This window comes from Mustela erminea, chromosome 5, assembly GCF_009829155.1.
Source record: "Mustela erminea isolate mMusErm1 chromosome 5, mMusErm1.Pri, whole genome shotgun sequence".
NCBI classification, from domain to species: domain Eukaryota; kingdom Metazoa; phylum Chordata; class Mammalia; order Carnivora; family Mustelidae; genus Mustela; species Mustela erminea.
This window is the reverse complement of record NC_045618.1, coordinates 4,460,322-4,481,250: the sequence shown is the minus strand read 5'-3', so window position 1 is coordinate 4,481,250 and position 20,929 is coordinate 4,460,322. Positions and strand designations below refer to the sequence as shown.

General features: G+C 53.3%; 1 protein-coding gene across 3 annotated transcripts in view; it reads left to right on the top strand.

Annotated features, from left to right (window-relative positions):
- The first annotated feature begins 5,858 nt into the window (after positions 1-5,858).
- Positions 5,859-20,929, top strand: part of ALPK3 (alpha kinase 3) — a 44,570-nt gene continuing 29,499 nt past the window's right edge. The window contains exons 1-3 of one of the 3 annotated variants that reach the window (XM_032342014.1): positions 5,859-6,032; positions 11,094-11,132; positions 14,538-14,659. In XM_032342014.1, the coding sequence (XP_032197905.1) occupies positions 5,890-6,032; positions 11,094-11,132; positions 14,538-14,659 (304 nt within the window). In that variant the 5' untranslated portion in view covers positions 5,859-5,889. The other 2 variants (XM_032342016.1, XM_032342015.1) reach the window with 2 other exon arrangements.

Here is a 20,929-nt window from a genome sequence, read left to right as displayed (position 1 = left end):
GGGGGGCCTTTCCCAGGTCTCTCTGAGGGTGTGGAGCTTGTGTCCTGGGCCCAAGTGACCGCCGCTGCCTCCTGACCACAGAGTCTCCCTCTCATCTCATGATCGCTTTATCCTGGACAGGGCCTACATCTGTGGCAGAAATTCCTGACTCCCCCAATCCCATGTGGAATCAGAGTAAGTGCACTGGGGAGGGCACTGGGCTGGAGCAGTTCTGTGCTTGAGTCCCCTGTTCCCCTTCCAATCAAAGCAGAATCAGGAGTGGCTCCCTGCAGCCAGTAATCCTTTAATTGGCGTCCACTTACTCCAGCGCAGATGCGGCCACATCTCCGGTCCCTGGAGCGCCAGAGTGGCCTGCCCATCCCAGAGCGGTATAACCTGGAGTCTCCACCCTCCAGGGTCCGGGCCTCAGACCCCCAAGCTGGGAGCTGTCGGGGGCAGGTCAGGCGAGCACTTCAGAGCACTGCAGATTCCCTAGCAGGAAGGGCAGCTTGCAGCAGAAGGCAGTAGGTCCTCGTGGGGGAGGGGGCAGTGGTGGGGGCAGGACCAGCGGAAATCTAGGGCTTTATTGAGCTCGGGGCTGAGACTTTTAAACGAGTGCAATCAAAAGAAGGAAAAACAGAAGAAAATGGAGGAGTGGATGTGTGTTTGATTCACTTACCCTGCTACCAATGCCTTGCCCTGAGATTGGCCACAGGCCTGGGGCGCTTGCATGACAGGAGTCGAAGCTGATGTTGCTTCGTAAGGAGGATCTCACTGACCTCTGACCTCAGTTCCTACGCCTTCACTTGTGGAAGAGGCTACCTCAGTGTACGTCTACACAGGTATGAGAAGCAAAATAAGATCTCGAGTCTGTCAACCAGAAGGGCATGGACGATATCCGTACTGTGCCCGGAAGAGCTCACAAGTGCCACGTGACGTTCACAGTCCAGCAGCTTACGGCGGGCACTGGCAAGGGGGACATGTTCCCAGGGGGAGCGTCCGGCCTGGTGTAGGGCTCTCCAGGCCCTTCCACCCAAGGGCCTACTGCAGCAACCTGATAATTCATCAGGAAAAGAGGTGTGTTCCCTGATCAGTATTTTCACAGCTTTCCAGGGCTTTTCTATCAAAAAGACCTCCACTCCAGACTTCCTCTGTGTGGCCTCGGAGGGCACAACAGAATAAGACTCAATAAAAGGAAAAAAGGAAAAGCCTCCTGAAAACGATATGGGCTGCCTGGAGGACGACTATTCCCAACGAAAGGTGGAGGGCATACCACGCATTGATGCATTGACCAAGTCCCCTTCCTGCCAACCCCGAGCGGTCCCGCTGACCCCCACCCCCGTTTCCTCCCTTCCACGTGTCCTTGCACTCGGACCTCTCCCTGCTCCAGGCCAGGGAGCCAGCCCTGACCCCCAGGAGCTCCACTGTAACACCCAGGGCCTGGCTTTTGGCCACTCTTGTTGGGCGGGCCTGGCTCTGACCTCCGCTTCAGCTCATTGGGCTGCTTCTGTCTTGTTCAGGAGGTCAAAGTTTGCCCTTTATAACCTAATTCCGGTAACTCATTACTGCTTGATAATGTGACTGGTTCCCTCTGAGCTCTTCTGAGAGCAGAGGTAGTGAGGGAAGGAAAAGAAGGGGTAAATATGTCAGGGAAAAGCAAACAGTCATCCCCCTAGGTCATGTGGAAGGAGGCTGGGTGGGGGAGGGCAGGGAGAGCCGACAGTAGGCGTTCGAGAACCTTCTAAAGAACAATGTGCATTTTGAGGCAGAGGTTAGTAGGACTCCGAGATGCCAGCTGGCCTGCCCTCCTTCAAAGTGGAAGTTCTTACCCGATGGTCTCACGTTCCCCTATATTTTGAAGGAACTGTTGGCCACTGCAAGTCAGGAGAGCAAAGGGGACGTTGGAATCTTGTTTGGAGCCGTTGCTCTAGGGAAAGAAAAAGGTCAGCCTGGGGAGCTGGGAAAGGATTGCCAAGCTGCCCGAGACCGGATTGAGGTTAGAAACCAGTTAGCCAGCCTTGTTGTTAGAAGCCACAGCCAGGATTCCAGGTTAGGGACTGACAAGGCAAATTTAGTAGAAGGTCAGGGGCCCAGGCAGCTGAGGCCTCTGAGAAGAGTACAGTTGTCGTCAGGGTCATTGTCCTCCCTACACTGTGCCTGTGTCCAGACGGGGATGGGGGAGCGGTGGGTAAAGGAGCCCAGGAGAAACTCACAAGAGGGCAAGTTAGGGGTCTGGAGTTGCCTTAAAGCAGACGGCAGGCTGAGTAGGGGGAAAGATAACAAAATGGCATTTTAGAGGTGGAGAAATTCCTCTGCTGAGGTTCAAGTGATGGGCATTTGATTGGGTTGCTAAAGGGAAGTGGGGGTGAAGGTCTTCGAGAGGCTGAGGTCAGCAGACCTGCTGCCAGTGCGTTGGCTGAGTTACTAGAAAGGCAGGGCTGATGGCAGGGGCCCAGAGCCTGGTACACAGTGGCGCTCACTGTGCAGTGGCCTGAACTCAGTAAGTTCAGGGGGAGGATGGTGAGGCACGTGGAATGGTGTCCTGGCAGCTCGTGAATGTTGGGTGACGTCTGCTTCAAAGGAGAGCGGAAGGGGAAGAGATGGAACGAAGCTGGAACAGGAGGCGTGTTGGCCCTCACGTAGAGCACGATGCGAGGGGCTCATTTCGGGGGGGCAGGTGTCCCAGGAGCCACAGCCGTGCCTAGACAGGGACCAGCTTCCCCAGCCGAGCGACACATGTTAATGAACAGTAGCCTAAGACTTTCCTACCACAAGCGCCCAATTACTGCAGGGCCCTGGGAAGTTCAGAACAACCAGGAGAGGGGGTCCTGGCACCAGTAAGAAATTCCTACAATGCTTCATCAGTACACGTATCTGATAGCAAACCGGGGACGATGGTTATTGCCAAATGCAGAATAGCATGAGCTTCTCCATAGTCTCCCAGCAGCTTGCGCGAACTTCTCTCCGAGGCTGTCTTTCTTTCAGGCTGGAGAGGTGCAGATTATCACCTTCATTTCTCTACCCTCAGCACCTGGCATAATGCCCGGCACAGAGTCGTTAGCAATTATTTAATAAATATGTGCTGAAGGAACAGCCGCGACCTACAGGATCGTAAAGGGAATGCCTCATTCCTCTTTCCGAAGGAGAAAGCTAAAACTTGGGGACGGGGAGCCATCTGCCCAAGGTCACACTCGGTGGGGAGGAGAATTAGAACCCAAGTGTCTAGACTCCCAGCCCAGGATTTGACAGCCCTCAACACGTCCTCCATCTCCTGCTAGACTGAAAGCTTAGAGAGGAAAGAGATTGTGCCTTTCTGACCTCTCCATCCCCGAGTGCCTTGGCACCCCTTACTCAGCTCTGCCCCTGTCTTCCTGAATGTCTGCTCCTGAAGTCAGCACACCATGGGAAGCTGGAAGGATGGATCATACACTAGCTGACAGGAGCAGAAATTACAAAGGTTTAGACAAGAAGGAAAGGGAGTGGGAGATTAGGAAGATGAGCTTTAACTAAAAAAAGGTACAAGTTTGCACTCGGGATTAAAAAAAGACTTTACAACCAGAAGTAGGGAAGACTTAGGTGAACAGTAGTTCGTGCTGAGCACGCACAGGCTCGAAATCGATGAAATGATTTGGCTGCGAAAACACTGTTGCTAGCGAGCGGGGCTCAAACCCAGGGAGGTGTTAATTCATTTGTAGGCCGCTGTGGGGTGACCCCTGTGTGGGTCACTTTTTGAAAAGGAAATTCATCAATTAGAGGGTCACTTGGGTGATTAGTGATACCAAATCTGTGGTCATAGGGAGAGGTGGCCTCAAAGGGAGGTCTAGCTTCCTGGTGGAGCAGAAAAAACCTTCTGGATCCGGCCTAAATTGTCCATTTCCCCACCTCCTTCACATTTGAACAACATGCCCACCAGGATCTTCTGTACCACCATGCCTTTGCCCACTCTGTTTCCCTCCATCTGGAATATTCTGTCTGTCCTCTCCCCCTCTGCCCCAGCAGTCTGCTTGGTGAGCTCCTATGTAATTTTCAAAATCCTTCTCAAGTTTACTGCCTTGTGAACTGTCCAAACCCAAACCCCGAGCAACCCACTCTTCTCTCTATACGTTCATGCTCCCTTACATACAGTTCTAAAACTACACATTTCATCTTCGCTGTGTTTTATTTATATGCCTGTTTTTCCGGTTGGACGAAAGTTTCTTGAAAGCACAAATCCCGTGACTCCTACCTGTAGCACACTGCCCTAGCACGATTCAGGGGTGTTCATACAACTTAAATGCACCAAAACTTCAAGCTTGCTTTCAAGGATTTGGATGTGGATGACTGAGGCGCTTTAACACATGCACCTCCAGAAAGCCAACAAGGGGAAAGGGAGGCATGTGGTCAGGAGACGGATTTGGGCTCCCTGGGAGAAACTGTCTTCTTATTGGTCAAGACTCCCATTCTCCCAACAGAAGCCTGATTTGAAGCAGCTTGAGCAAAGAGAACTTTTTTGGTACACAGATTTGACGAACGGGTCAGACTGCTGACCTATAAGAAGGTCAGGGATAAAGCCAGATTTCAGGAACACCTGCGGAGATGGACCCGAAGCCATCAGGACTCTGAGCCCCCTGCTTTTGCTCCTCTTGTGGTCAGCTTCCTTCTTCCCCGCTGCAGACTGGCCTTCTCCATCAGGCAGGAAGCATGGCTGCTGAGAGCTGAGACCTCATAGCTCACCGCTCCCCAGCACAGAGAGGCCACTTTTCTCCCCCAGTTCCAGTTAAAAAACGTGGTGAAGGACTCCCACTGGCACAGCTTGGGGGGTGATGCTTACCTCTGTGGTCAGGGAGCCCCGTACCACGATGAGCCTGGCGTGAGTCAGCTGCCAGCCAACAGAGGCCAGGGATGGGGTCGTGTAGGAGTCAGGCGGTTGCGGGTGGGACCACACTGGGAGAGGGAGGGAAGAGCCATTTCCAAAACAAGGGGGAATGTACACGTGTGCAACTTCTGGGACAGAAGGGTGGTATTCCTTTGCTCTAACTTCCTAATGACCATAGCCACCCAGCTCCACACACTTTCTGGATGCTTCCAAGGATAAAGGAGAAAAAAAGAATGGATAAATATTGGTCACTCCCAATATTCAGAACCAGGATCAGGCAGTGCTTACATTCTTACTCTTGGAAATCGTTGCATGGTGGAATAGTTTTCTGAGCATTAGGACTCTACCATTTCCCACCAAGGTGCCCAGAAATGGAGGCTGTGTGGAGTAGGAGGTCCGATCATTCTAGAAGGGTTTTCTGAGCCCTTCATCTATGCTAGATAATGGAAAGGGAACCCAAGACGCATCCAGAGGGGCTCCGTGGAGATGTGTGGGCTCCGTGGAGATGTGTGGGCTCGTCTAAGTCGTGGACCAACAGTCACTGGCAAGGCGAGGGTCAGCGGAGGCCGCCACCAGGAAGCAGGGGCCCGGTCGCCGGCTCCCTCGGCGCCCACCGCGTGGAGTCCAAGCTCCAGGCGGCTCGATGTCCCCGGGCCTTCGCCCGAGCGGCTCCACCAGCTCTCGGGGCTTCCGCACCTTCCGCTGCGCGAAGGCCGCGGGGCCCGCGCTCCCCCAGCGGCGAAGAGGCCCCGGGAGCCGGGGAAGGAAGCTTGGCAGGAAGCCCGGGTCCTGGGGCCTGGAATTTGGGGCACAGCGGGAGGCCTCCCCAGGCTCTGGCCCGGATGCCCGGGCGGCTCCCGGGCGCGTCGGGCCAGCGCTGCGGGGTCCCCGCCTCGGGCAAGGCCCGGAGCCCCCCCCCCCCCCCCGGGCCGGGGGAGGGACAGCAGCAGGTGACGACGGCCCGGCCGCGGGGCTATAAATAGGGGCGCGCGTCAGCCGCGGGCGGGAGCGGCGGTCGGCAGGGCAGGGGCCTGGGGAGCGCGGCCGGCGGCGGGATGGGGTCGCGCAGGGTCCCCGGGCGCGGCTGGGGCTCGGGCGGGCGGTCCGGGGCGGGGGGCGACGGCGAGGACGACGGGCCGGTGTGGATCCCCAGCCCGGCCAGCCGCAGCTACCTGCTCAGCGTGCGGCCCGAGACCAGGTGCGTGGCGCGCCCCCCGGGGCCGGGCTGGGGGCGGCGGGCGGCGGGCGGAGGCCGAGGCGACGCCCTCCTCCCGGGGAGTAGGGGGGGGGCTACGACCTGAGGCGGTGGCCGGGGCGCGGTGGCCCTCTGGGCGTCCTGACCCCTCGGGGCCTTCGGGGCCTCGGGCCTCTGGCAACGGGAGGCTCCAGAGCGGAGACGGGCGGTACTCTGGGGGCGATTTCACAAGGGCCTCCAAGGCCTGCCTTACCCCTACCTGGCTTCCGTCCCCCCTCCGGCCCCTCGGCCCCCTCACCCCATACTCAGCTACTCCCTGGCCTCGGATTCCACAGTGAGCGATAAGGAAAGGCAGTGGTGAAATTCCTCCCTGGCTGGAAGGGAGGCGGGGAGCATTCACAGGGTAGGGGCCCAGTGGGGGGGGGGGGGGTGTTAAGGAGGAGCATGAGGTGTGGGGTGGGAGGAGAGGCCCACCCTGCCTGAGGGCCACTTAGCTGGGGGGGTGGGGTGCGGCGGTGGGGTTCACCGGGAAGAAATAAGTCCCTATTTCTGGGCAAATAAGATGTTCCTCGGAGCCCAGGGCTGGGTCTTCCCCCAGGATCTTCGTGGGGGCTGGGCAGGTACAGGGGTGGGTCGAGGTGCTGCTTGGCCGAGTCTGGAGAATCAGAGCTTGTGGTTCCAAGGGAGCCAAGCACCCTGCCGGTTTGCGGGAGTGGGATGCCAAGGGAGGGCTCCAGCCCATGAGCCCTGTCTGTACACTCCGCCAAGAATTAGGGGTGGGGTTTCTTTGTTTTAGGAGCTAGACTACCCACAGATAGAAAGACACACAGTCAACAGAGAGGCCTACAGGCACTCAGAGGCACCCAGACACCCAGGGACACGTGCCCTGCCACGGACATGGACATTTCCTGCCCGCCTCCGAGCAGCTCAGTTTCCCTCCAACACTGGAGCCCGTTTTCCGAAGGGAATTGTGATGCTTGGCTGTTGGGGCAGTGGTTGTGTCCCAGCCCCAGAGCTTGGCTTCTTGTAGCTTATGCAGAAAACAGCCACTCATCTGAAAAGCTGTCTGGGGACCTCTTGTCCTCCGTTCCTAAAACAGCACAAAAACAGACATCAAGGACATTCAGGAAAAGTCCCAGGCACTTCCTCGTGAATTGGCTGAGTTCTGTTGACCTTGGAGTTGGAAAAGTTCAAATGTAACCGGAACCGGTTTCTGCATAAAACTCGTCAAATGGTGTCACATGTCTGGGGCAGGGCTGAGGGCTGGTGTTAGTGACTGAGTCAGACTGGACGAGGCCCCTGGCTGCCAGGAAAGAATGCCCCTTCCTCCGAACCCTTGGCTCTATGGAAAAACTGGAGTGAACCTCGGGCATTTGTTCCGATCTGTGGTGAAGCTGAGTGCCTTGTGGGAGCCTCACACTTGTCTCACACTTGTCACGGCGACTCGACTCGGCCACTCGCCTGGGCTTTGCCTCCAGCGTCTGGCCTTTGTCAACACCAGGAGAACCCACAGAAGCGAAGCCGTGATGGAAAGAGGGGTGGCTTGAAAACCAGGCAGAACAGGGAAGGCAGTGGATCTGGACTGGCAGAGAGGACAGCTACCTCACTGAGCGGACATATGGTAGATGATTTTTAATTGCCTACCTGATGAGCAGAAGGCAGGATCCCAGCCTGAGCACTGCAGGCAGGATGGAAGTGGCTGGTCCAAGTCACCTTGCACCTAAACATGAAAGTTCTTCAAAGGACAATCTTTTCATCAGGCGTTTGGAGGAGGCTGGGCTGGGGCAGTGGGAGAGAGGGCTCTGTTTTGCCCCTGCTGGCTGGCTCCGGACCCCCACAGGTCCTCAGGGACAGGGAAGTCCAGATTTATCTCACCTCTGGAAAAGCCTCTGGCCAAAGAAGGGAGAATGGAACTGTGAATGGCTGTGTTGGGGTGGGGGGAGCAATGCCTAGTTCAAGGCCTGACTCTCACGTTAGAGCGGGCAACCCTGCAGTCTTCTGTCCCTTGCAATGGCTTGACTGCCTTTGGGGATGGGAAGAGGGCCCAAGAGGTGAAGGAGAAAGAGGGTCCCTTGAGGACTTGGCCAGCTGTCCTTGGCTGCAGCCCCCAGATGAACCCTGACTATCCCAGAGTCCTGATGGAGAGGCAAGTTCTTCTCCACGCACTCTTGGCTCCAACATTTTCTGGGTCTATGTCCAGATCCACTGCCTTCCCTGTTCTGCCTGGAGCTCACGAGGCATCATTCTCAGGGGCCTAGTGAGGATGGGCTGCCTCTGGGAGCTGATGGACAGCTGGGCTGGGGGCTGGGCCACCAGAAGCCTTGGCCCAGGTCTAGAACCTGGCTCTCTGTGCCTATCTCCCCTCGCTTAACCCCACGGCCCTGAGGTGGTTTCCAGACTGTAGTCAGCTCAAGGGTATTTCCAGTGCCCATTGGGGTCAGAGGTCCACCATACAGGTAGTTCCTGTATCCCTGTAGGTCCAGCTTCATAGGACATCTGCCCTCTAGGACCTCATCCCTCTAGGAAGTGGGACATGGGGGACTACAGCAGGGTAAGGAGCTATATTCGGGTGGAGAGACACTCAGAAGTTTCAGAAATCCCTACCCCCTCATTTCTTGGATAGCCTGGCCCACCTGGGCTCAGAGGAGCCCTAGAACCTATATATGTTTACTACAGACAGCTTTGGAAGACCTCTTCTGTTCTACTTGGGTCAGGCAAGAGGGCTCAGCCTGAGTCATCAGGCTAGGATTTTCCAAGAGCCTTTTATGTCCCAGAATATGTAAAAGCCAGGATGAATGGGAGACCCTGGTTTCCATAGCCAGTCCTGGCTCCCTCCAGGCTCACATTCTTGCTTTACCGAGAGAGCCTTCCTTCCTGGGCCCCGCATCGCCGTTCTATACAATGCAGGTGGCATTAAGAACTCATTAGGACTTTTTGCACCAATGTTCGATGCCCTCAGATTCTGACCCCTTCGCGGTCAGTAAAAGGAGACGTTCCTGCTTGGGTGAAGCCCCGTGCCTAGCTTTGGCCCCGTCGACAGGGCATACGCAGAGCTCCCACCCGCTGAAGATCAGGTGCCCCCGTGGCGCAGGACCCCTCCTGACCCGGCGAACAGCGGAAGGGCGAGGCCTAGAGAAAGCAGGTCGGGACAGAGCGGCAGAAGCAGCTCTAGAGAGAGCCAGGGCGGGGTCTCTGTCCCGGTGCAGGGTCTTATCTGCTTGCAGGGGGCACCTTTCATTTTCCTCTTGGAATTAGAGAGCTGATTCTCTCCCTCTCCTTCCCAGGGAAGAAATCCAGACCCAACAGAGGAGAAATCTCTCAATTACGAGGAGAAAGGCAAAGGAAGTTCATGGTCAGGAAAGGATGGAGTTGGCCAGTGTCTTGGAACCATGGGAGGTTCTGCCCACGCAGCCTCCAGAGGATTTTTAAAGCTCTGAGCAAAGGCAGCTGCGCCCTTGCTCTTCCCATCTTCTCTGGAGCAGCGGCTCCCTCTGGGGGGCAGCACCCTTCCTGTTTGAAAGACGCTCGTGCATACCCTCTCTCTTCCTTCTTTCTCTTTCTCTCTCTCTCTCCCTTCCACAAAAACAGCTGTTGAATGCCTGCTGTCTGCTGAGCACTGTGCTGGGAGCAGGAAAGCTACAGAAAGAGCTCAGTCTGGAAGGCAGGGCAGACAGGGTTTAGCGGAGCAGACGGAAGGAGGGAGGGCTTTCCAAGCAGGGAGAATGGACGTATGGGCTCCGAGGTCAGCAGTGGACATGTCCATGGCAGTTAGGGACAGGGCTGGTTCCCGTGGAACATGGGTGTTAGGAAGTAGAGAACCATAGTGGTCATGGGGGTGTGAGCCGATCGGGGAGGACCTTAATTGCCCAATTAAGGAGTTGAGACTCAACAGGGGGGATTGTCACATCTTTTTCAGGGAAGTGGTGTGATATGGGGGGTGAAGGAGAAGGGGGCCGAGGTGGTCCTCAGAAATGGAGCTATGGGGGGGTCTAGACCAGGGCACGCAGGAGTAGCGAGAAAAGGAGAAAGAAGGCCAAGCATTGTGGACCAGCTGCACTTGGAAGCTGGAGGAGAGGGAGGAGTCCAAACGGCAGATTTACAGTTGGGAGTTTGGGAGGATTCTGGTGGCCGCAAACCCAGGAGCCCTGCAGGGGAAGCCGTTTTTCGGGGCAGAGGAGGAGTTCTGGGTGTTGGTTATAGAGGGACAGGCTGTCAGTGGAACATGCTGTAGTTGGAGACGTAGGGACAGCTGAAGGGGGCCAGTGTGGAGGGAATGGCCCCAAGGTCTCCCCAAGGGCCGTGGGACAGTGGCCCTAGACTCTCCCAGAGGTGATCATATTAGGAAAGACGGAGGGAGAGGCAAGGCAAGTGTCCCTGTGTGGGTCCTCTGCCCCCAGTGGCAGACGTACCCCCCGGCCAGTGTCCACTTTGAGCTGCCCCGGGGTAGGAGGGCCAATAGGGCCTGTGGGCATCATCACGGGCCGTGTGCTGGTCTGACGGAGCTGGGTGCCTCCTGGTTCCCGCTGAATTAACTGCTTTGTCTTTCTCCTCTTCTTTTCTCTTCTAGCTGGTTTGCCTTGTGTGGCCCCTTTAACCATACTTTAACCTATTAATGGGTGTTCTTCCAAGCCACCTGTCTCCTTCTAGGAATGGGGGCTCTTCTCCCCCAAAGGCCGAGGGTTGAAGCAGGAGCTGTCCCCCAAGGCTGGAGGGCTGCGGGGTGCAGAAGCATGCCAGGCAGCCCTGAGCCCCTCTCTGGGGGCCAGTGACCCAAGTGCCTGGCACGCATTTTTCTCAAAGCGCAGCCCCAAGGGGCCTCCTTCCTGCCTAACCATCCCTCTGGACTCGGCTGCATTTAATGAGCTCTTGGTTTCAGATACACTGGTGTCTGGGGGTGGGGCCACTCGCTAACCAGAGCAGGCCAACTAAGACAGCTGGTCCCTTTTAATAGAAAGGCCTCTGGGCCCCAGATGGTGGCCAATTAATACTCTGCAGAATGTTGTTGGTGTCGCCTCCTTTCCTTGCTTTTTTGGCCTAATGATTCCATTTGCTGTTTTCGCTTAGCTTATCAAGCAACCGGTTGTCTCACCCCAGCTCTGGAAGGTAAACGCACATTGCATTACATTTCTCTGACTGCTTCTTTTTCTTGGGTCTGGGTGTTGAAGGGCCTCTGGGAGACAGCCTGTGCACTATCGGGGGAGGCTGCATGGGGCGAGGGGAGGGCTGGAGGGCGGCGGGCGGGGAGTGTGAGAGGGCACTCTTGTGAGCACGGAAGGGTCCCACGGGGGCCGGAGCTGATGCCTGCATGGGCCACTGAAAGGCATCTGGGGACCCAGAAATAGGCAAGGCTTCCGGAGGTGCCTGCTGCTATGTCTCTGTGCCCCCGGGAGAGGCACCACGGGGCTTGGACAGCGAGCCACCAGGCATGGGACCCACTTCCCAATCCAAGGTCCCCCCTGTGTTTGTCATGCCACATCTAGGTTGCACACCTTATTGCCGATCTTCTGACCGTGGTTCCTGCCTTAAATGGTTTCCTCCTGAGTCCCTTAAGTTCTTCTACCGCCTCTTTCTCTTATTCCCCTCTCCTTTGGCTCTGTCCACCCCTGCAGGACCGTGCACTCTTTGAGGGCAGGGAATACCGTGTTAGTGCATTACCGCTTTTGCTTGTTCCCAGAACCCGCTGCAGAAGTAGGGCAGGACCCAAGTGGGCCCACAGTCGGGGTTCACCCACAGAATGCCTGTCCTCTCCTGCCGAGCTGGGGACAGCTTTTTACCACTGGCTGAGCTGACTTTCATAAAGTGGGAACATTTCCTGGCTCTCTCCCACCAGCTGGGCCTCATCCCAGACTGTGGTAGATTTGGGGAGAGGTGCCTACACTTTCTGTACACAGAGAAATATGCCTGCAGAGCCAGATGGTCCCCAACTAGCTAATAATGTCTACAGACACGCTTGGGACCTACCATGCATGTATCCTCTGCTGTAGGAGAGCCTTGCGGAACCTTGGTTCTTCGGTTGGTTCAGGGTCTCGGTGGGTGGAAGAGATGGCATCACAGCCAAATTCTAAGGGGAGTGCTAAGTGCTAAAAGAGAAAGGACCTTAGAAGTTAAAGCAAGGTAAAGAAGCAAATGTAAGGGCAGTATTAGGTTCCTCCGAACACCACAAAAGCCAGTGATGCTGGTGTTCCTTAGAAACACACGATTAGGCTGTGATCTCCTTATGAAGTCACAGAGTTGGAAAGGCTTGGAGGTGTCAGGGTGGGACCAGGCCATTGCCAGATGTGTGGACTTCTGGCTCTCCAGGACCCTGGAAGCAGCGCATCCAGAGTCCGGCAGAGTGGTCCGGAGGAAGGGGACAGAAGGGAGGTGACATTCAGTGGACAGCTTATGCAGGAACTCCCCCGTCTCCTTGAATGCACCCCACACTTACCTCCCAGAGGGCTTTCGGCTAGCCATGCCTTTGAACAGTTAACGTGTGATTTTTCCACGCAAACATTTTCTATAATGTAGCTTAGAACCTAGTGTGGGAAGTTTGAGAAGATGAGTGTTCTTTACTGTTCAAAATCAGTACGGACACAAAATAACTACTTGCTGCTGAATATTTAGCACAAGCACTGCCTCCGCAAATTTCCTCGAAGCAGACTTTCCCTGCTTTCTCACGGTAGCCCATTTCCGGTAGCTTATTTCCTTAGACTCGTCCAAGCAGCTCCATCCCTTGAGGCTAAGCTGGTATTAGATCCAGGCTCATGTTTACGAGTAACATAGGATTCAGGTTCTGGAGGGGGGACAGAATGAGGGATGTTTTGAATTAGCTGCGACATCATGGAAGTCCAATTCCTTTGGGCACAGCAGTTTCCTTGGGCAGCTGTCGGTTGGGATTTGGTATGCCCCGAAGTCAGAAATTTGTCTTAGTGTGAGAGCAGCAAGAAACGCCTTCAGATGTTATGTTCCTGAGTGTCCAGGAGGTGAATTCCTGAATGGGTTAGAGAAGGAAAAGTTGCGTATGAGAGAGGAGTTCTAGGTAAGGGTGTCCTAGGGAGTGTCCTAGAAGCTGGACTTCGAGCCCAGGTCAAGCATTCAGGGGTGTGAAGAGTTAGGGTCCCCTTTCTGAGTAGTGTTTGTCGGGGAGGGCTCCTGTCAACTCCCTGGAGGCCCAGGCATCTGCATTCCCGTGGAGACCCCGTGGCTGGAGCACTTGTTGGTCCAGAAGTCTCACTGCTTCCAGATGTGTTTCCTGGGCTAGAACTTTTCTCTTCAACCTCAAGTCCAGAACGACAGCCACAGAAACGAGGAGTTGAGTGTGGAGGCTTCTCCCCACAAAGCACAGGGTCATAGCCCCTTGGTGCAGCGTTCCCACAGACCCCGCTGCCCCTGGTGGAAGGGGCTCGAGCAGACACGCATTGCCTGGGTGACCGCCCCTCCTCTGAGGCACAGAGAAAGGCAGACCCTCCTGCTTCTGGTCACTTCTCCCCTCACCATCCTCACTGCTGCTCACAATGGGCTGTCTGAGTTGGGGGCGTGGGGAGGGCTGGGCACGGCTTGGGCACCAGATGACCTGGCTGTGTGGTTAACGCTTCACGCCTAGGGACGCATTGTGTCTCTGCTGGCCCGTGAGAGGGTTTGGCATGGTGGTTTGCTTCCCACGCCTAGGAAGGAGGGGACCTGATGGGGTCAGCAGTGTCGGTGAGTCCACGCTGGACTCCCATGAGCCTGCAAATGCCCTTGAATTTGGGGAGGCAGACTGTCACAATGGAACTCAAAGTCCTGGCTTTTGCAGGGGTGGGTCTGTTTATTTGGCAGTCCCGCTGGCTGGTCTCAGAGCTGGAAGCCATGTATCCACGCGAGCATGTGGCGTCCAGAGAGGGTCCAAGAGCAGACTCTCTTTCCTGACACCCCAATGAATGAGAGCCTACCCTTGGATCTGGACCCCGGGCATTGGCTGGCTTATTCGTTGTCTATTATGATCTATGCTCATACATGCGGGGGCATTTCTTCTGAGCCCAAACATTTGGAGAGGCCCTGGAACTGTGTCTCCTTGAGGGTTGACTGGCTTTCCCTCTTTGGCATGGATGGAAGCCCTGCTGTGCTGGGGTCTTCATCTCCGAGGCTGGGCCTGTCCGAATGTGTGCCACCCCCATGCACGAGCTTTCCTGAAGATAAACGGTAGAGGGTAAAGCAAGGCCCTCCGACAGGATGGGAAGGGGACGCCAGGGCTGGTGGTTCAGCATGCTTAGGAGCCTGGCCCATGGTCAGAAGCCTGCCTATTGGAATGGGTCTGGATCAGGATTCCATCCAGCCCCTCGGTTCCATCCCTGCCACCCGCCTGGCCAGGACATCAGGCTCCCTTGAAGAAAGACTTGCTCAGGTACTGGAGCCGTGGCCATGGGATGATGGATGGATATGGTAAGATCGAAGTTGCTTTGGACAACACCAGCCTGAACTGGGCGATACCAGATATCTTGGTGGGGTGTGGGGGGAAGACCACTCTGAAAATTTCTTTGCCTCTCCTAGGAGCACCTTCTGCTCCATCATTGCTCAGCTAACAGAGGAGACCCAGCCGCTATTCGAGACCACGCTCAAGTCCCGGGCTGTGTCCCAGGACAGTGACGCCAAGTTCACCTGCATCGTCACAGGTAATGAAGCCCTCTGTAGGATGCACACCAGGGTCACTGCACACAGAAGGGTCCCGGGGGGCTGTGGGTCCAGGCACAGAAGGGGTTGGCTCTTTGCACAAAACTGGGCAAGTTCATATTCGTTTCCTTAGCTTTCTCTCCAGCTGAATCTCCCTGAGGGGGCTGGGGTCCCTTTCTCCTCCCATTCTGGAGCCACATACACGCCCCACGCTTCTTCAGAACCTATCTTCGGTAAAGGTTCTAAACCCTTGGGCAAACATAGACAACTAATGAATCTTAGTTGCAAGGGAAGAAGCTCTCCAGCTGAAAAAGGTTTTTGAGGTCATTTTCCCAAATATCCCTGTTTTAGAGTTGAGGGTGTTGAGGCTTGGGCATGTCAAGCCTGGGAGACAGCCATGTCTAGTGCTTCTGGTTGCAGATCACCTGGCTGGAAGGCGCATCCGTCCCCTTTCCAGCTATGTGATACAGAAGGGGTTGCAGAACCTTGCACGACGTTGCAGTGCCTCATCTGTAAAGTGGGGATGATAATAGTAGGAACCTTATAGGATTATTGTGAGACCGATTGCATCAAACCTGCAAAGCATTTGGAATAGTGCCTGGTGTACAGTGAGTACCATGTTAAGTGCTAGAGATGAAGACTACTATTACTCGCTTTTCCCTGAGCTCCACGGTCGGATTTGGCAGTACTGGAGGCAGAGTGATGGTGCTTGGGAAGGGAGGAGGGTGGGGTGGGTGTACCGGAAAGCTGGCCCTGAGTATGGCCTCCCCTCCAGACCTCCTGTCACACCAGCCTGACCTGTCTGTGGGCCTGCGGGTCTGCCCCTCCCAGCCATGCAGCCATCAGACCAAGGGGCCCAGGTTAAGCGTCCCTCTGAGAGCCCCCCAGCTTCCCCAGTAAATCAAAGGCATTGGTGGTTTCCAGGTGTGACACACCCTGATTCTGGGGGACCTGTCTGCCCCAGCCATCTAAACAGCTTCTCTGGGACTGGGTTCCCCCAGGTAGTTCTCACCCTGACCCAGAAGCCTCTGAGCTCCAGGCAGAGAACCCCGTCTGTTCCAGGGGACTCAAACCTCTGCCAATATCCCTTACATTTGCGCGGCATGACCTGTCTTGCAACATTCATCTGTTTCCATTGTCCCTGGATTCTTACAAAACTCGGTGAAGTAAGTGCTATTGTTAGTCCAGGTTTACGGAGAACCCAAAATAGGTTAGGTGACTTGCCAAAGCCTGCGAAGTTGGTGAGGAGGAAATGCTAGTTCTGCTCTCTGTAGCATTTGGGGCTGCTTGCTTACGCCCGCTTTGTGACTGTGGCACTAACGGTTTTCTGGACAAACCTGGCTCTTTCACAGATGTATGCTTTTACGTCTGCTATTTTCCCTATATCGAAGGTCCTTCATTCTTCTTTTTAAAGGAAATTAATTTTTATGTAATCAAATGCATACATGCACATAACGCGCATCTTTAAATTACGCTAGCAGGCGTGTATCAAAGGACAGTGTTCACTCCTCCAACCGGTTTGTCTTTAGAAGCAACCGTTTTCCCCTTTTAGCTATTAGTGTATACGTTTAGCTGTAAGTGTATACATTTCCACAATGCTGAGTGATAGTGTGACTGTTGCTAACATTTGAGACTTCGGGTTTTCGTGCTAGCTGATCTTCCTGTTACAGTGGCTAGGGAATTAGCTCTGTCTTCATTTTCTCTGTTTCTCCTCACTTATCTTCTCAATGTAGTTTATGTCATAATTTTTGCTTAAATCAGTATTTACTGTTTACCTTCTTTCTAGGCACTATTATTCATAACTCAAGATTGTAGTATACTACGATTACATTTCTTTCTTCTGTTTTTTACTTGTTAGTATTTCTTTAACTTTTCATTTAATTGTTTTGTTTTGTTGCTATCTATTGCTAGATTTTCTTATCCCATTCAGTAGCCTCTTAACTATAGTTTCCTACAAGGTGACTGTCATCAGTATTCTTGTCAGCTGCTTTCTTTGGAGACCTCTCTCTTGGAGATCTCTGTTCTTCTGTTTCAACTGGTGGCCTTTTAGACCCAGACACACAGGTTTTTTTTTTTTTTTTTAAGATTTTACTTATTTATTTGACACACAGAGAGAGATCACAAGCAGGCAGGGAGAGAGAAGGAAGCAGGCTTCCCGCTGAGCAGAGAGCCCGATGCAGGGCTCGATCCCGGGACCCTGAGATCATGACCTGAGCCAAAGGCAGAGGCTAAACCCACTGAACCACCGAGGCACACCAAGACACACAGCTGTTATCCTAAGTTTTCTCTTTGTCTTTCTCCTGGGTTTGATTCAGTTTCCTGGATCTCATATGTTCCTTTTTCCTGTTTTTTTCTGGGCTTTACTGAACTACATCCTTCAATAGTGTCATCACGTAAGAAGACATCCTACCAAAGATGGCACTACAACAGGAGGCGTGGTGATGACACACTTGCCACCTATCTCTCCTTCGAGCCTTTCCGCTCCAGTGTGACTCAGTTGCTTTCTGCACTTGATGCATGCTTGGCACCCTGGGATCTCCCTTAACCATCATCCTAGATGTCCCCTTTACCTCTCTCCTGTGACAAATTTCCCAGTTTTTATAGTCCACATTTTTCTTTTTCTTGATTTACATTCTTGTTTTGGTCGCTTCTTAGAGTATGTGGGAAGTAAATGTTAGACAACTCCTGATTGAAAAAAAATTTTTTTTTAATTTTTTATTTTACTCTTGATGGAGAGTTTGGTTAGGTATGGAATTATAGGATTCTAAGTTGAAAATCATTGTCCTTGAGCATTTTGAAGACGTTGTTGCATTGTCTTCTTTCTCCCAACATTAATGTTCAGAGCAGGAAGATGGTTTAACTCCTCATTCTTGACAGGAGACTGGTTTTGTTTGTTTGTTGTTTCCTCTCCGGAAGCTTGTAAGAAGGTTCTGATGTTTCATAAGGATGTAACTTGATATGAGTGTCTTTTCAACCTGGGGCGTGCTTGGACTCTTTCAATCTAGTAACTGATGGCCTCTAGGTCTGGGAAATTTGAGATCGTTTTGATGTTGGCTTGTCCCTCCTGTTTTCTCTTGCTCCTTCCTTCTGGAACTCTCGTTACGTGGATATCTGCTCCCCTGGACTCATTCTCTCCTTTTCTTTTCCTTTCTTCCTCTTTTATCTATCTGTCTTTTTGCTCTCTTTCTGGGAGATTTCCTCAGTGTTCTCTTTCTACTCTTCCACTGGGCTTTTAATTTCTAAGAAATTCTTAATTTTTTCCCTGTGGCATCCTGATCTTCATGAATGTACCATCTCCTCTTAGCTCTCTGACACTAGTAATGATAGCTTTCTAAAAGTTTTCTAAAAGTTTCCTTCTCCGTGCGTAGCTTGAGTTCCTTCCAATTAGCTTTTTTTTTTTTTTAATTTGTTTTCATCCTTAGTCTTCTATGTATAGGCTGTCTTCAGACACCTAGCGATCCTTAGCTGTCAGATAATGGTTAAGAGTGGAGACCAAAAATCTGGTTGTTGGTTCTGAGGAAGCAGGAGGGTCCTGAAAACCTGGGGCTTCCTTGTAGGGAGATCTGGCAGCCACTGTGGGAAATGAGAAGGCAAGTTTCTTTAATCCCTTCATCTTGGGCTAGCTAGCATCCCTAGTGAATACTCTTCCCCTATCTTGCCTGGGGGGCGGGTAAAGATTTTCCAGGAGCTTGCAGATGGTAGGGTTGGGTGGGCTCTCATCAGAGAGCATTCATTTTATGCATACAATTACTACATTTTCGTTTCCCACAGAGTAGCCATGCTCTCGGCTGTGCTGGCTTACCCTCGGGGTAAACTTGTACCTTTCCAGATAATCATCCTCACCTTTGGCCATGGGGGTGGGAAGAAGTAGTTACCTAGCGGTATGGAGGGGGTGAGGGGATCCAGAGATCTGATGGTTTTTCTTGCACCTTATAACCTCTCCTCCTTTCCCTTTCCCCCAAGTGATTGCTTGCAGTTATGCCTTTCGGGGGCTTTTCCAGTGCTCAAAGGGTAGCTCTCTGTTCCCCCACTGCTACGTTAGGGTTCAGCTGTCCAGGCTCTGTAGAGCCCGTGTCCACTGTCCATCTGCTTTCCGACTTCCAGACTGTTGTTCTTCCTGTTGCTTGCCTCATCTGTTCTCCTCTTCCCTGTGGTTTTATGTCTTTTAATTAAAAAAATCTCGTTAGAGTACTCCTGGTGGAGAGAGTGAAAACAGGGGATGTGCTCATTCTGTCTTTTTACCTCGAAGCCTCCTCCTTTGCTGGAAAATTCCTTCTCATCTTTCAAAGCCCAGACCACATGGCTTACCCTCTAGGACATCATCCATCTCTAGCACTGCCACGGAAATCTCTTGCTGTATCTGTTTCTCTGCTCCTCCAGGAGAACTGTGAGATCTGTGAGGATAGAGTGCAAACCAGGCACACGCTGCCTTTCTGGAAAAAGCACAAAGAAGGCGCTCAGTACCTGTTGGCCAAATGCCTGTTCCTCTCGGTCGCAGCTGCTGCAGGGGACCTGGGCCGTCTGAGAAGGGCAGGCATCGGGGACGAGTCTCCCTTCTCTCCCTCTTCCTTTCTACCCTTCGCAGCCATGGACTCTGAGAGGGATGTTGGAGAAGCCAGACAGGAGTCTGATTTCCAGAATCTTGGGGCATTTTATTCAATACCCCCCATTGTCATTATGAAGCTTGGCCCTGTTTTACGCCCAGCCCAAAGGAGCAAACCTTTATCCCCTCAGTTGAGATATCATCCATGTCTCATGATGGCCAAAAAGGCCACAGTCTTCTTTCTGCTCAGGAGCACCTGCCATGCCCAGGTCTCTAGCACACCTATTTGGGGCTATAAGATTTCCAGAGCTCTAGGTATTGCTAACATTCATACCTTAGTCCCCTGTTGCCCCTAACTTCCTCCTCCTCACTCCTTGCCCCCCCATACATAAGAAAAAATCTCAGGTCACTTGAGTTTTATGCAGTACATTAAGGAGGAGGTCTCTGTGATCGCCATAGTCCGCCATCAATAAGCCTTTTCCAGTTAGTAAGGCGAGAATGTAGACTGGATGAGGAAGAAAGGGGGAGGGGGAAGCAGGATCCAGAAAAAGCAGAGAACAAAGGAGACAGGAGCTGAGTCTCCTGATCCGGAGGAGTAGATGGTAGATCGGTCTGTGGCTGAGACCGGCCTCCACGGGAGACTCACGTGGTGATCCCAGCTTGTGTCCGCCGAGAGACAATGACCACCTGTGTCTGTCTTCCTCCTACCCTGCCGGTAGCTTTCCTTCCTTAAACTGGACTGTGATGAGTCAGCCCCACCAGGGTCCCCTGCCAGCAGCAGGTGATGCTTTCTGGGGGGGTCAGAACCTAGACCGCATGAGGGAGAGGAGTCTGTGCCCCTTCTCCTGCTGGCTGAGCTCTGAAAGAAGTCCTTGTGGTCTTGGAGAAGGATTATACAACCCAGAGTCTCTCCCCTCTTGGAGGGGGGGATGGTAGACCTTGACTCTGCTTTCTGGCTGTCTCCCCCAGGGGCTCCCTTGGTCAGAAAGCTACTTTGATGTTGCCCATCTTTGTCCAGCATGGTGGCCCATTCCCACACTCTCCTCAACTCTGTGGATTCTGTGTTGGTGTATGTGCCTGTAGGTGTGCATAGACATTGAGGCAGGAGGCGGAAGCAGCCAAAGACACTGGACAGTGACTGAGCCTTTAGACAGAACCAAGTTCCAGAGAAACACCTTTCTTAGAGAAATGAGTCTAATACAATGAATGCTGGGAATACAAACCTACATATTGGTCCCAGAATCCTCACCAGAAAGAGCATCAGTAAAGGGAAAAGGAAGCCAGGTGCCTTGTGACTCTGGCTGTCACTTTACTTCCCAGAGCCCTGTCTCACTTTTGTCTGAAACACAGATCAAAACCCCTGACTTGCCTGCTTTATAGAAAAGAGGGGTCTGAATTTGGTTATTCTGCATATCATTAGCTAGATGATCTTAGGCAGAAGTCTTCATTTCATGGGCCTTAAATTCCTCTTCTTTATATTTTTATTTTTAAGATCTTATTTGTTTAACAGAGAGAGAGAGAGAGAGAAAGCTCAAGCAGCGGGAGCATCAGAGGGAGGGGGAGAAGCAGGCTGAGCAGGGAGCCCAACACGGGGCTCGATCTCAGGACCCTGGGATCATGGCCTGAGCCAAAGGCAGATGTTTAACTGACTGAGCCACCCAGGTGCTCTGATTTCCTCTTCTTAAATTGGGGATTAATAACAGTATATTCCTTGTAGGATTTTTGCGAT